At 40.9% G+C, this 14,616-nt stretch overlaps 1 protein-coding gene across 1 annotated transcript in view; it reads left to right on the top strand.

Moving 5' to 3' along the window:
- LOC130042526 (C-type lectin domain family 4 member A-like) overlaps positions 1–7,835 on the top strand; it is a 56,761-nt gene extending 48,926 nt beyond the window's left edge. The window contains exon 5 of the mRNA XM_056134708.1: positions 7,688–7,835. Coding sequence (XP_055990683.1) covers positions 7,688–7,835 — 148 coding nt within the window. The remainder of the gene's footprint in view (positions 1–7,687) is intronic.
- Positions 7,836–14,616: the final 6,781 nt, after the last annotated feature.

Below are 14,616 nucleotides of genomic sequence, written 5' to 3'. Positions count from 1 at the left end.
CAGCCCAGAGAGCTAGTACAGCAGGAAGGGTGTTTGCCTTGTACACTCTTCCTCTTCCCCTGGATCTATCCGTAGCAGGCGTTATGTTCCCCCAAGCACTTCTAAGAGTAATTCCTGAGTGAAGAGCCGCCGTAAGTAGCCCCTGAGCAATGGTGGGTGTGAGCCAAAAAGCAAAACAAAAACAAAAACAAAAAACCCAACTCCTAGATCCTTTATTTTATTTATTTTTTTAAAAGAAAATATTTTTAACTGTATTTTTTTATTAGTGAAACACCATGAGGTACAGTTATAGACTTAGAAAGTTTTGTGATGGGATTTCAGTTATACAATGATCAAGTACCCATCCCTTTACCAGTGCCCATTTTCCACCACCACGGGTCCCAGTATCCCTCCCACCCCCTTCCCTCTCATCCCATCCTGCCTCTGTGGCAGGGCATTTCCTTCTGTTCTCTCTCTCTCTCCTTTTCCAACTCCTAGATCCTTTAGTACAATTTAGTAAGTCAATACCTTAGAGACTCATAGGAACTATGTGAAATATATAGGGAGAGACTCTAGTTCAATTTTTTTTAGATTAAGAACAGAATAAGATCCAATGATCTTAGATCACGGTAGTAGAATCAGAGATATTTATTCTAAGAACTGTAATTTTATTTATTTTGAAAAATTGTTGTTTTCCCCTGAAACTTTATATAAACACTATGGTATACAAAGTTGTTCACGATGATTTGTTTTATAGGCACTCAATATTCCAACACCAATCCCTCCACCATTACACCTTCCCTCCAGCATTGTCTCAAACTTTTCTAACCAGCCCTTCAGCCTGATAGCCGGCTCTCAATAATTTATTTTATATTGCTTGTTATCAATAGTTTGCTAACAGAATGATCATAAAATATTTCCCTAGAAGAAACCTAGTGAAGACTGTTGTATCTCACCATGAAGCCATAGGTTCTTGTATAAGAGATTACTAAGATGCTGGTACAGGTTAAGCCTTCTGGCTAACTTTTATTAATCGAGATTGGTTGTCTTTTACACTATACCCCATTCAATCTGGTATGTTACTCTTGGTTTATCAGTGTTATACAGTTTGAGGTGTTGCACAACTGCAAATGCTTCTGGAATTCCAATTTTTTTAATGGGGTGATAAGGCTAGGGTTAAATGTTTAACTGAGTGGCAGCTTCGGGGCATGTGTGTGTGAGATTGCTGGGGCTTCCAGAAGCACAGAGAAGTGAGGAGAGGTAGCCCATCCCCAACTCTGTGAAAGCCTGGAGATTTCATTCAAAACATCTGCATACCTGAGTTTTTTTTTCCTCTTTTTTCTTTTTAACTGAATGACTGTGAGATACAGATACAAAGCTTTCATTTTGAGTTTCAGTCCTACAGTGATCAAGCACCCATCCCTCCACCAGTGCACATTTTCTACCACCATTGTCCTCAGTATCCACCCCCCTAACTCAACCCTCCCCTGCCTCTATGGCAGACAATTTCCCCCATAATCTCTCTACTTTTTGCATCCCTGAGCTTTTCCCATGGATCCATTTCTGGATGAGGCTCATTCTGAGCAGTGGAGTCTGACCAGGAGCATGGTGGCGATTGTGGAGTGTGCTGGGACTTTGTTTGAGCGGGCATTAGGCTCATCCAGCCCTCCACAGGATGCCCTCAATGACTCAACCTTATGCAGGGTCTTAAAGCATCAAATACAAGATATTTTATTTTATTTTATTTTTTTTATCATTTTTTTTATTAGTGAAACACCATGAAGTACACTTATAGACTTATAAATTTTTGTGCTTGGGTTTCAGTTATACAATGATCAAGTACCCATCCGTCCACCAGTGCCCATCCTCCCCCACCACGGGTCCTAGCATCCCTCCCACCCCCCATCCCCCCCCCCCGTCCCACCCTGCCGCTGTGGCAGGGCATTCCTCCCTGTTCTCTCTCTCTTCTTTTGGGTATTGTGTTTTGCCAGAGAGGCATTGAGTGGCAATCATGTTTGGTCTATAGACTACTTTTAGCATGTCTCTCCCACCCTGGGAGGGTCTTCACAACACCCTTTATTTGGTGCTCTCTTCTCTATCTGAGCTTCCTTCTCACCTAGCACATGAGGCTGGCCTTCAAGTCATGGAGCAAAATTCCTGGTACTAATCTGAGCCCTTCCTGGGTGTTAGTCTCCCGTTTTGTTGCTTTATGTTCCCCAGATGAATGCAATCTTTCTGTGTCTATCCCGCTCTTTCTGACTCATTTCGCTTAACATGATACTTTCCATGTAGTACCACTTGTATGTAAATTTCATAACTTCATCTTTTCTAACAGCTACATAGTACTCCATTGTGTAAATGGTAAATGTACCAAAGCTTCTTTAACCAGTCATCTGTTCTCGGGCACTCAGGTTTTTTCCAGATTCTGGCTATTGTAAAGAGTGCTGCAATGAAAAAACAATTGCAGATGTCACTTCGACTATACCTTTTTGCCTCTCTGGGATATATTCCCAGGAGTGCTATAGCTGGGTCAAATGGGAGATCGAATTCTAATTTTTTGAGAATCGTCCATACTGTTTTCCAAAAGGGTTGGACCAGCTTGCATTCCCACCAGCAGTGAAGGAGGGTCCCTTTCTCGCCACATCCGCGCCAGCACCTGTTGCTTTTGTTCTTGTGGATGTGGGCCAGTCTCTGTGGTGTGAAATGATATCTCATTGTTGTTTTGATCTGCATCTCTCTGATGATTAGTGATGTAGAGCATTTTCTCATGTGCCTTTTTGCCATTCGGATTTCTTCTTTGCAAAAGTTTCTGTTCATTTCCTCGCCCCATTTTTTGATGGGGTTGGGTGATTTCTTCTTGTGTAGTTTAACCAGTACCTTGTATATACTTGAAATCAACCCCTTGTCGGATGTGTATTTGGTGAATATTCTTTCCCATTCTGTAGGCTGTCTTTGTATTTTAGTCACTGTTTCTTTTGAGGTGCAGAAGCTTCTTAGTTTAAGATAGTCCCATTTGTCTATCTCTGTTTTCACTTGCTCGGCCAGTGGCGTGACGTCTTTGAAGATACCACTAACTTCAATATCGTGGAGAGTTTTGCCAACTTTGTCTTCAATAAACATTATGGATTCCGGTCTGATGTTGAGGTCATAAATCCATTTCGATCTTACTTTTGTGCATGGCGTTAGGCAGAGATCTGAGCCCACTTTTTTGCATGTAGCCGTCCAGTTTTACCAGCACAATTTATTAAAGAGGCTTTCCCTGCTCCATTTCACTTTTCTTGCCCCCTTATCGAAGATTAGATGATTATATGTTTGGGAGGAGATGTCAGTATATTCAACTCTATTCCATTGGTCTGCAACTCTGCCTTTGTTCCAGTACCATGCTGTTTTGATTATTACTGCTTTGTAGTAGAGCTTGAAGTTAGGTAGGTTGATTCCTCCCATTTTCTTTTTCCCAAGAATTGCTTTAACAATTCGTGGGGGCTTATTGTTCCATATAAATTTCAGGAGTGTTTGCTCCATTTCTTTGAAGAATGTCGTGGGTATCCTTATAGGGATTGCATTGAATTTGTACAGTGCCTTGGGAAGTATTGCCATTTTGACAATGTTGATTCTCCCCATCCATGAACAGGGGATATTTTTCCATTTCCTCGTGTCCTCTTTTATTTCCCGAAGTAGCGTTTTGTAGTTTTCTTTGTACTTCCTTTACTTCCTTTACTTCCTTAGTTAAGGCGATTCCTAGGTACTTGATTTTCTGGGGCACAATTGTGAATGGAATTGTTTTCTTCATGTCACTTTCTTCTCTTTCATTATTTGCATATAGGAAAGCCATGGATTTTTGGGTATTGATTTTATAGCCTGCCACTTTACTATACAAGTCTATTGTTTCTAGGAGTTTCTTGGTAGAGGTTTTAGGGTTCTCTAAGTATAGTATCATTTCATCTGCGAATAGTGAGAGCTTAATTTCTTCTTTCCCTATCTGGATGCCCTTAATATCTTTTTCTTGCCTAATCGCTATTGCAAGTACTTCCAGTACTATATTGAACAGCAGTGGAGAGAGTGGGCATCCTTGTCTCGTCCCTGACCTTAGGGGGAAGGCTCTCAGTTTTTCCCCATTGAGGATGATGTTTTCTGTAGGTTTGTGGTAGATGGCTTTAACTATATTGAGGAAAGTCCCCTCTATCCCCATTTTGGCAAGGGTTTTCATCATGAATGGGTGCTGGATATTGTCAAATGCTTTTTCTGCATCTATTGATATGATCATATGATTTTTATCCTTTCTTTTGTTGATATGATGGATTATGTTGATTGATTTCCGAATGTTGAACCATCCTTGCATCCCTGGGATGAATCCTACTTGGTCATGATGTATGATCTTTTTGATGAGTTGTTGAATTCTATTGGCTAGTATTTTTTTGAGAATCTTCGCATCCGTGTTCATCAGGGATATTGGCCTGTAGTTTTCTTTTCTTGTGGTGTCTTTGTTTCCTTTTGGTATTAGAGAGATATGGGCTTCATAGAAACTGTTTGGGAGAGTTTCTGTTTTTTCAATTTCCTGGAAAAGCTTGAGAAGAACTGGCAATAGGTCCTCTTTAAATGTTTGGAAAAATTCGCTAGTAAATCCATCTGGACCTGGGCTTTTGTTTTTGGGAAGACTTTTGATTACAGTTTCAATTTCCTTGATGTGAATAGGTCTATTCAGGTACTCTATATCTTCTTGCTTCAGCTTTGGGAGATGATAGGAATCCAGGAATTTATCCATTTCTTCTAGGTTCTCTTGTTTCGTGGCATACAGACTTTCAAAGTAGTCTCTGATGATCTCTTGAATTTCTTTAGTTTCTGTTGTGATATCCCCATTCTTATTTCTGATTCGATTTATTAAGGCTATCTCTCTCTGTTTCTTTGTGAGTGTTGCTAGTGGTTTATCGATCTTATTTATTTTCCCGAAGAACCAGCTCTTGGTTTTATTGATCTTTCGGATTGTTTCTTTGTTTTCCATGTCGTTGATTTCTGCTCTAAGTTTTATGATCTCTTTCCTTCTGCCTGATTTAGGCTCTTTCTGTTGATCCTTTTCTAAGGTCTTGAGCTGTGAGGTCAAGTTGTTTATGTGCATCGTTTCTACAGTCCTAAGATATGCTTGCAGAGCTATAAATTTTCCCCTTAATACAGCTTTTGCTGCATCCCATAAGTTCTGGTAGTTTGTGTCTTCATTCTCATTTGTTTCCAGGTATCTTTTGATTTCGTCCTTGACTTCGTTCTTGACCCACTCATTGTTCAGCATCGAGTTGTTTAATTTCCAGGTGTTTGATTTTGTTCTCCATGTCAGTGTGTGATTCACTTCTATCCTCAGTGCGTCATGGTCTGAAAAGATGGCTGATACTATTTCTATCTTCCTGATTCTGTTGAGGTATGTTTTGTGTCCTAAGACATGGTCTATTTTGGAAAATGTTCCGTGCACACTGGAGAAGAATGTGTATTCTTTCTTTTTGGGGTGTAAAGCCCTGTATAAGTCCATAAGCCCTTTCTCTTCTATTTCTTATTTCAAAGCCAATAATTCCTTGCTGGGTTTTGTTCTTGTTGATCTATCCAGAGTTGATAAGGCGATGTTGAAGTCTCCAAGTACTATTGTGTTGGTAGCGATGTCCTCCTTAAAATCTGTTAGCAGTTGTTTTAGATATTTAGCTGTTCCCTCATTAGGTGCGTATACATTTAAGAGTGTGATTTTTTCCTGCTGTATGTATCCCTTGATGAAGAGAAAATAGCCTTCACTGTCCCTTCTAATCTTTTTCAATGTGAAATTAATGTTGTCGGATACTAGTATGGCCACCCCAGCTTTTTTGAAAGGGCTGTTTGCTTGCAGGATTGTTTTCCATCCTTTGACTTTGAGTCTGTGTTTGTTCTGGCTGTTGAGATGAGTTTCTTGTAGGCAGCAGAATGTTGGGTTCTGTCTCTGTATCCATTTTGCCACTCTGTGTCTCTTAAATGGTGAATTTAGACCATTGACATTGAGAGAGAGTATGGTTATGGGGTTTTGTGTCATTTTCTGTAGGGTGTGTTGTGGTTGTAGGGTTTGTCTTGTCTTATAGTAGCCCCTTTAGGCCTTGCTTTAGGTTTGGTTTTGAGTCTATGAAGTTCCTGAGCTGCTGTTTATCTAGAAAATAGTGTACTGTTCCTTCGATTTTGAGGGAGAGTTTAGCTGGATAGAGTATTCTTGGTGAAGCATTCATTTCAGTGAGTTTTTTGACTATATCTTGCCACTGCCTTCGGGCTTGCAGGGTTTCCTCTGATAGGTCTGCTGTGAATCTAAGGGGTGCTCCTTTGTATGTGATTTCCTTCTTTGCCCTTGCTGCTTGCAGTATTGTGTCTCTATCGGCAGCATCAATCATTCTAACTATGATATGCCTTGGAGTGTTTTTGTTGGGGTCTCTTTTAGCTGGCACCCTTCGGGCTTCTTGAACCTGAATGGCTGCATTGCAGAGCTCTGGGAATTTTTCAGCAATGATTTGTTTGACGGTGTTTTTTTTGTTGGGATTGTTTCCCTGAGGTTCAGGTAGTCCCATGATTCTAATGTTGTTCCTCTTGGAATCATCTGCTAGGACTCTGATTCTCTGAAAAGCTATTTTGAGGTCCCTTGCCACTGTTTGTTGTTCCGTGTTGGCTTGGCGCAGCTGATCTTCCAGCTCACTGATTCTCTCTTCAGCTGCGGTCATTCTATTTTTAAGAGAAGAAACTGAGTTTCTCATTTCATCTACGGAGTCTTTTAATCGTGACATTTCTGCTCTCATTTCTTCGCGTAATTTGTCGATTTTTTCTGTGGTGTTACTGGCTGTCTGTCTGACCGTTTCATTGAGTTGATTGAACATCTTGATGACTTCATATCTGAATTCTGTGTCAGAGAGATCCCTTAGGTGAGCTGTATCGACAGAATGTTCTGGATTGTTTTTGTTGTCCTCCACTTGAGGTGGGGATTTTCTTTGTTTCTTCATATTGCTGAGTAGGGTGGGGACTAAATTCCTTGGGAACTAGGTTCCTTTGAATGAGTAAACAACCTGTAGCCATGTAAGCGGCCGCTGGCCGGAAAATAGGCCACGCCCACTCTGAAGCCACGCCCACTTCTGAAGAGGCCACACCTCTACGGAAAACTGGGTTTGAGACGAGAGGAGCGCCGCGTGACTACTGGAGAGGGGACGGCAGCCGCTCATGGCTGCGTTTCTCCAGGCGTCTGCCGGGATGCCTGAGGTCCCGAAGGGAGAGATGGAAGTCCCGGGGCCACACACCAGGGGCAGGGCTGACCTGGGTTTGAGACGAGAGGAGTGCCACGTGACTACTCAAATACAAGATATTTTAAACAAGTCTCATACTACAAAGGTAGTACATAAAAAAGCCCACTCTATTGTTATGACCACAATAAAAATTTTTGATTAGTAAAGGAGCCCATGGAATCAGGGCACAAGCATGGACTGAGGGAGGCAGGTCTATCTGCAGGGAGGGTGTTTAACACAAGGGGATGGGGCAGCTGTGGGGGATGGCAGCACCATTTTCAGTGGAAATGCCAGCAACATATGGATGAGCCATGTGCGAGGAACAGGGAAGCGATGATTTGTGTGTCTCTGACCTGACCTCCATAGTGTTCTATGGCAACTCTTGCTTCACTGTCTCTTCTCAAAGACATTTTGAGAAACATACTTACCCTGTTCTCCTTTTCCAGGTTCTGGCACGAAGGTGAACCCAGTAATGATGATGAACATTGTGTTGCATTAATTTTTAACCGCCAATGGGGCTGGAATGATATCCATTGTTATTTGCCTGAAGAATCAGTTTGTGAGATGTTGAAGATCTACCTACATTCTCCGTGAACCTGTGGTAGAGTTGTTTTTGTTGATTAGAGAGAGCTAATTTGCTTTTGTGCATCTCTATAAGTTATCAACAAAGAAGCTTTCAGCATTCTACCACTTATGATGTCTTCGTGTATTTCTTCCTTCATTTATTGTTACTGTCACTGCCTTCCCGTTGTTCATCGATTTGCTCTAGTGGGCCAAGTAACGTCTCCATTGTGAGACTTGTTATTACTGTTTTTGGCATATCAATTCATAAAAACATCATTTATTAAGCATTATCCAGTGAAGACACCAGGTCAGAGAGTCTTTACATTGCAACTAGAGGGAATTTGAGTCTCTCTTCATTTTTGTCTAATTGTGCAGGGGTTAGCTGTGATTACATTCTATTTTTCCTGTCTCAAATGATCTCTTTATGGATTGATCAGCAACAAAATAATCCTAAGCGTTAATTTTGATTTTTATGAGCTATATAGACTTTCTGAACTAAAATCACATTATGAAGTATTTGAAAAATAATATATGTCAATGAAAGGAAACCTTCAGCTTTGACCCAGTACACTCTGTGTGTAAACAATACTTGAGTGATGAACAGACTACTATTCCTCAGGAATTTTGACACTAGTTTAGTATTATTATAGCGTATGCTATTTAAAATATCAACTATGAAGAGTGCAAATGAAGATTGCCCTTTCTGATGTGGAGTAGGTTTCTGGGTTGGATTGGCCTCAGCCATGAAGGCTCCACAGCAGGGAGTAAAAGCTAACAAAGACTTCAAACTCAAACCATTTCTTCTTGCTTCCCAAGCTTGGGAAACTAGACTTTTTTTTAATAGTGATAATCAATTTCTTTATTAGTACATTTCTATTTTCTTCTTCATATTTTATTAAAGCTCTGTGATTTACAAGGTTACTCATAATTGAGTTTTAGACATCCAGTATTGCAACACCAATCCCACCACCAGTGCCAACTTCCCTCACTCCTCCACCAATGACAATGTGCACAGATTCCCTCCATACCCCTCTTCCCACCTCCCAATCTTCCCTCTTGTCAGGCACTTTGCTAAGTTTGGTTGTTGAAGTCTTGGTTTCAGTGTTGTTGACCCTGTAGTTTGGATACTTGGCTCCATCATTCTTGACCACCACCTTTGACTTTAATCCCCCGATCTGGCCCCTTCTCTTCTCCAGTCTTTCTCCTCCCTGTACTCTGGGCTGAAGGTTGATCTGGGCATGCCTATTTTAAAATATTGGATTTATATGTGATATTTAGAATAACCAGATGAAGATATATATATATATATATATATATATATATATATATCTTTTTGGGTCACACCCAGAGATACTCAGGGGTTACTCCTGGCTCTGCACTCAGGAATCACTGCTGGACGTGCTCAGGGGACCATATGGGATGCTGGGAATTGAACCCGGGTTGTCCGTGTGCAAGGCAAATGCTCTACCCACTGTGCTATTACTCCAGTCCCAGAACGTTTATATTTTAATTGTCTCTCTCCTCCAGATCACCTTGTAAGAATCAGGTGCTCAGGCTGTGTCCTGGGTACGAAACCAGAAAGCTATAAAGCTCTTTTGAGAACTTGTGTTTGCTACTGAAGCACTCTGGGTATTCCCACTCAAGAGTTTTCCTCGTGTCAAGGAGAAATAAACCTGATTTCATGTGCCTCAGCTCTGTCCTGTGATTCTTCTCCCATGGATGGGCAAGAGCCCATCACCATGAGGATTTCTTGGCAATAGTCTTGGTCCCAGTGTCGTACTAGTTATGTGTGGATTTCTACTCAAATGATATATTTACATTTTCTTTTTAGTAACGTTCTTACAATATACTATAGTATAGAACAGCATATTTGTTAGATTGGGGACAATATAAAACAGCATATTTTATAGACTGGGGACCCTGTCCAGTGAAGATATAGGGAAAGAGACAGTAAAAATGAAGGAATAGAAATTTATTGTGGTGCATTCCCGGATGGACTCTACATTGGCCCCTGGACTGGCTGTGTTAGAGTTTTGACCTGGGAGAGATTAAGGGGGCTTTTAAGTGTCTTGGGTAGGAAAAGGTGCAAACACCAGTGGGATGTGTTGGACCTGGCCTTCTTGTCATCTGTAGGAGGTTCTGATGTGAGGGAGCATGAAATACAGCCTCATAGCTTTCTGGGTGGATTATAAATGTGTCCTCTGGCTGGGGAGAGGGTGATCTTTGATTCTAGGAGTGTTGCTATTTCAGAGACAGTCACCATTTGGTCGAGCAAGCCTTACAATATTTATAGTAAAATCAATAATGTATTGCCTATTATGATCATTGTGATTGATCATGATGAATCTCATTCTTACTGCAGTAATCCTGGGGCCTCTTTAGCTGTGTGATTGATGCAAACAAGTACTTGTGCTTTTTACCCAGTTTTTGAATTCATCTAAAGACTAGTCACTTTTATACATATCTTAATATGTCCACGGTATGAAGGATTTGCCAATTTACCTTCAAGAAAGCAATTTGTATCCTGGGGTAATTGGGAACTTGATTTGCAATGATAAAAGGGAATTATTATTTCAGTAAAATTGGGATGGAATAAAGGAAGATGAAAAACCTTGGGAGTAATTTCTTTGTGGAAATATCAAGTGAGCATGAAAGGCAGTGAAATAAAGATAATGATATTTATCAACCCTACAACTCTCTTTCCTCTATGTTGCTTTTTATGAATGTGACTCAGAGACTCTTTCCTTTCATCTTCTCTAGAACCACTATAAAATTATGTGCATATAACTGACTATATGAACTCTGAAGATAAGTGAGGAATAGGAAGATTCACTGACCTCGATGGTTCACCGCCTCATCCTGGAGAGGGCGGCAATGGTACCAACCGACAAAGAGTGAAAGAACACAAATTTTTACAACATGCCATCTACACAGCAGAGCCTGGCAAGCTACCCGTGGCATATTCGATATGCCAAAAACAGTAAAAAAAATGGGCCTCATTCCCCTGACCCTGGAAGAGCCCCCAATACAGGAGCACTGAGAAGGACGAACAAGGAGAGGCTACTAAAATCTCAGTGTCGAACTAGGCTGCCAAAACGAAGGACAAAAATGACTATCTGCACTTTTAACTCATGAACTCTGGCATCGAAAGCATCCATCCATGACCTGATGGTGCAAGCGCAGAAGACCAAGTACGACGTCATTGCATTGACCAAAACGAGAAGGCATTGATCACATCACGCTGTTTTTGACACATGTTCCTTGGAACATGCGACAGTAGAGGTGTTGATGATGTCAGCATTGATTCGTTTGAATACCTAACAACCCGAATAGGATACTTGTGTTTGAATAAATGTGGCTTATTGCCAGCAGTTTCTATCTCTGTTGTCTACCCACCAACATCCAACTATGACGAAGAAGAAATTTAGAAGTTCTACATGAAGCTGGAGAAGTTCTATAATTTGATTTTAATGCCAAGATAGGACCGGGAAGATCACCTGAAGAACTCCACATTGGGACTCATAACCTAGAATGGAATGAACAGGGTGAGAGACTGTCTGAGTTCATCATGTTGACCAAGACCATCCATGGTAACTCGCAGTTCCAGAAGGCCGAACCTAAACATTGGACATGGGAGTCTCCCAGTGGACAGTTCCACAATGAAATTGATCACATATTATTCAATTTACAGTTTTGCCTGACCAATGTTGCTGTTATACAAAAATTCCAAACGGGATCAGACCACCGTCTCCTTCGTGCAAAATTCTACTTCATGGAGCAGGGAGAAAGGGCTGCAAAGTTCAAGAAGAGAACTCCCAGAACAACCACCAACTGGGAGCTCTTTGGCTCTACTGTGACAATATGGGAAGGTGCCATCGTTGACAACATCGACATCGACGAGGAATACAATCGACTGGTTCAGCACCTCCATGATTGTGCGAGGAACACACACACACACACACACAGAGAAAGAGAGAGAGAGAGAGAGAGAGAGCCACAAAAAGACTCCTGTCTTTGGAAACTCTTGAGCTCATTCAGCAGCATCATTTGGCATGAGCCTCAGGCAATCACAAGCTAACATCCGTGCTCACAAAGCTGTGCAGAAAAGCAATAAAGGAAGACCTCAAAGAGAGAAGAGCAGAAGTGTTGGCCGATGCAGCAGAAGCTGGGAAAAGTATTCGCTACACCTGCCTATCATTTGCCAACTACAAGACCAAGATGACTGCCCTCCGATGTCCTGCTCAGATTTCTTTGATAGCTACATCCACCTGCTACATACCAAATTCCGCAGGATGGATATGTCATTTCCAGTGTTCTCCCTTCCAAAATCCGCCACGCCATTTTTTTTGGTAAAAAAGTGTATAGCACCTGGTCCAGACAAGGTCAGACCCGAACACCTGAAGAATCTGCCGCCAATACTCATCAATACACTGAAAAAATATGCTTTACTATTAATAGTAATAAAATGTCTTAGGGCCATTTCATAGTGTAAAATCAAATATTCTTCATTATTCTAATAGCTGTATATGACAACAATTTCTTTTTGAAAAATTTATTTTATTTTTTTTATTGAATCACTGTGAGATATACCCTTACAAACTGTTCATGAAATTTACATACAACTAGTACTACATGGAAAGTATCATGCTAAATAAGTGAAATGAGTTAGAACGAGAGGGACAGACATAGAAAGATTGCATTAATCTGGAGAACATAAAGTAACAAAATAGGAGACTAACACCCAACAATAGCCGAGATAAGTACCAGGAGGTTTACTTCATAGCTTGGAAGCCAGCCGCACATGGTAGGGGGAAAGGCAGCTCAGTTAGAGAAGGGAGCACCAAATAAAGGATGTTGGGAGGATCCTCCCAGGATGGGAGATGCAAGCTGAAAGTAGACTATAGACTAAACATGACTGCCACTCAATGCCTCTTTTGCAAACCACAGCACCCAAAAGGAGAAAGAGAACAAAACGGAATATTCGCCCTGCCACAGAGGCAGGGAGGGATGGTGGGATGGGGATGGGAGGGATATTTGGATCAGTGGTGGTGGAAAATGGGCACTGGTTGAGGAATGGGTACTCAATCATTGCATAATTGAAACCCAAACACAAAAATTTGTAAGTCTACAACTGCACCTCATGGTGTCTCACTAATAAAAATTAAAATAAATTGTATAAAATAATAAAAAAATAAATACTAAAAGTGTTCCAACACCCATCCCTCCACCAGTGTAGATTTTCCAGCTAATACTTATTTTTCAACACTAAATTCAGGGGTGCCTTCTTATTTTGTACTAAAGAACTCAAATCCACTAAAGTAGATTTGAACCACGATACTACCCAAAAGAAAAACTACTCAATCAACTGCTATCATGAAAATATGAGTAACAATTTAAATGAAAATATAATAGTGTTACCACAGTGAATAAAGTGCAGAATCTTTCATTTTAATTGATTGAATTTAATTACATATTTTACATAGCAGATACTATATGGTAGATTTTTAAAAATGTTAAATGGCATGCATTTAAATTTTTTAAAAAGAAGTATTCTCAAAGTACTCTTCAAATGATTCCAGTTAAAAGTTCTGCTTAGTTGCCTGCCATAGATGCAGGCAGGGGTTGGGGGTTGGGGATGATGGGAGGGAACCTGGGGGCACTGGTGCTGGGAAATGTACACTAGTAAAGGGATGGATGTTGGAATACAGAATGACTGAAATCCAATCATGAACAGCTTTGTAAGGGTCTATCTCACAGTGATTCAATTAAACAATGAAAAAAGAGTTCTGCTTAGCAGGGCCAAATAGACCTACCTTAGAGTGGCTAAGGTAACTTGCCTTACATACAATTAGGCCAATTTTTATAAAATATCAATTTTGTTGAGGTACTAAGATTTACAACACTATATATGCTATTCAGGTACTACACTGCACTGCACTGCACTGCACTGCACTGCACTGTCTTCCTGTTATTCATCGATTTGCTTGAGCAGGCACCAGTAATGTCTCCATTGTGAGACTTCTTGTTACTGTTTTGGACATATTGAATACGCTTTCCAGGCTCTGCCGTGCGGGCGGGATACTTTCGATAGTTTGCTGGGCTCTCTGAGAGGGGCAGAGTAATTGAACCTGGGTCGGCTGCATGTAAGGCAAATGCCCTACCTGCTGTGCTATCGCTCCAGTCCTCTATTCAGGCATAGATGATGATGATGATGATGATGATGATGATGATGATGATGATTAATGTAGGAGTACTATTTGTTCAGCCATTGGTTAAGCTGATTGAATTGGGTGGGCATGAACTCCACATTTCTTTTTTTTTTTAATTTTATCACCGTGAGATAGATTTCATGTTTGAGATTCAGCCATACAATGATGGAACACCCATCCTCCCATCAGTGCATATTTTCCATCACCTACATCCTAGTCCTCATCCTGCCTCTATGGTGGACAATTTCCCCAATACAGTCTAATTTTGGGTATTATGTTTTGCTCAAAATTTCCCACACCGTTTAGGCCTACTTGCCAGGGGAAGACGCTAGATAATTTATTTTCCATTGCTCATTTTGAGTATCATCAAAGCTCACATGGTTGTAATTTTAAATGTAAATTTCTAGATTATAATTGATTGGGTTCCAGAGACATCTCTGTATGGCACTAATACATTTTGGGATTCAATTGGGATTCCATCTGGAGTTGTCAGGGAGACTGCACCTGCTCCATCTGGGATGCCCTGGTGAAATTGGCTCGGTATGGGGTCCAGAGAGATTTCCGGCACTGTGGTCTCTTCTGGGACTTGCTGCTGTGTCTCT

This window comes from Sorex fumeus, unplaced genomic scaffold, assembly GCF_029834395.1.
Source record: "Sorex fumeus unplaced genomic scaffold, SorFum_2.1 ptg000101l, whole genome shotgun sequence".
Lineage (NCBI taxonomy): Eukaryota > Metazoa > Chordata > Mammalia > Eulipotyphla > Soricidae > Sorex > Sorex fumeus.
This window is presented reverse-complemented; position numbering and strand designations above follow the sequence as displayed.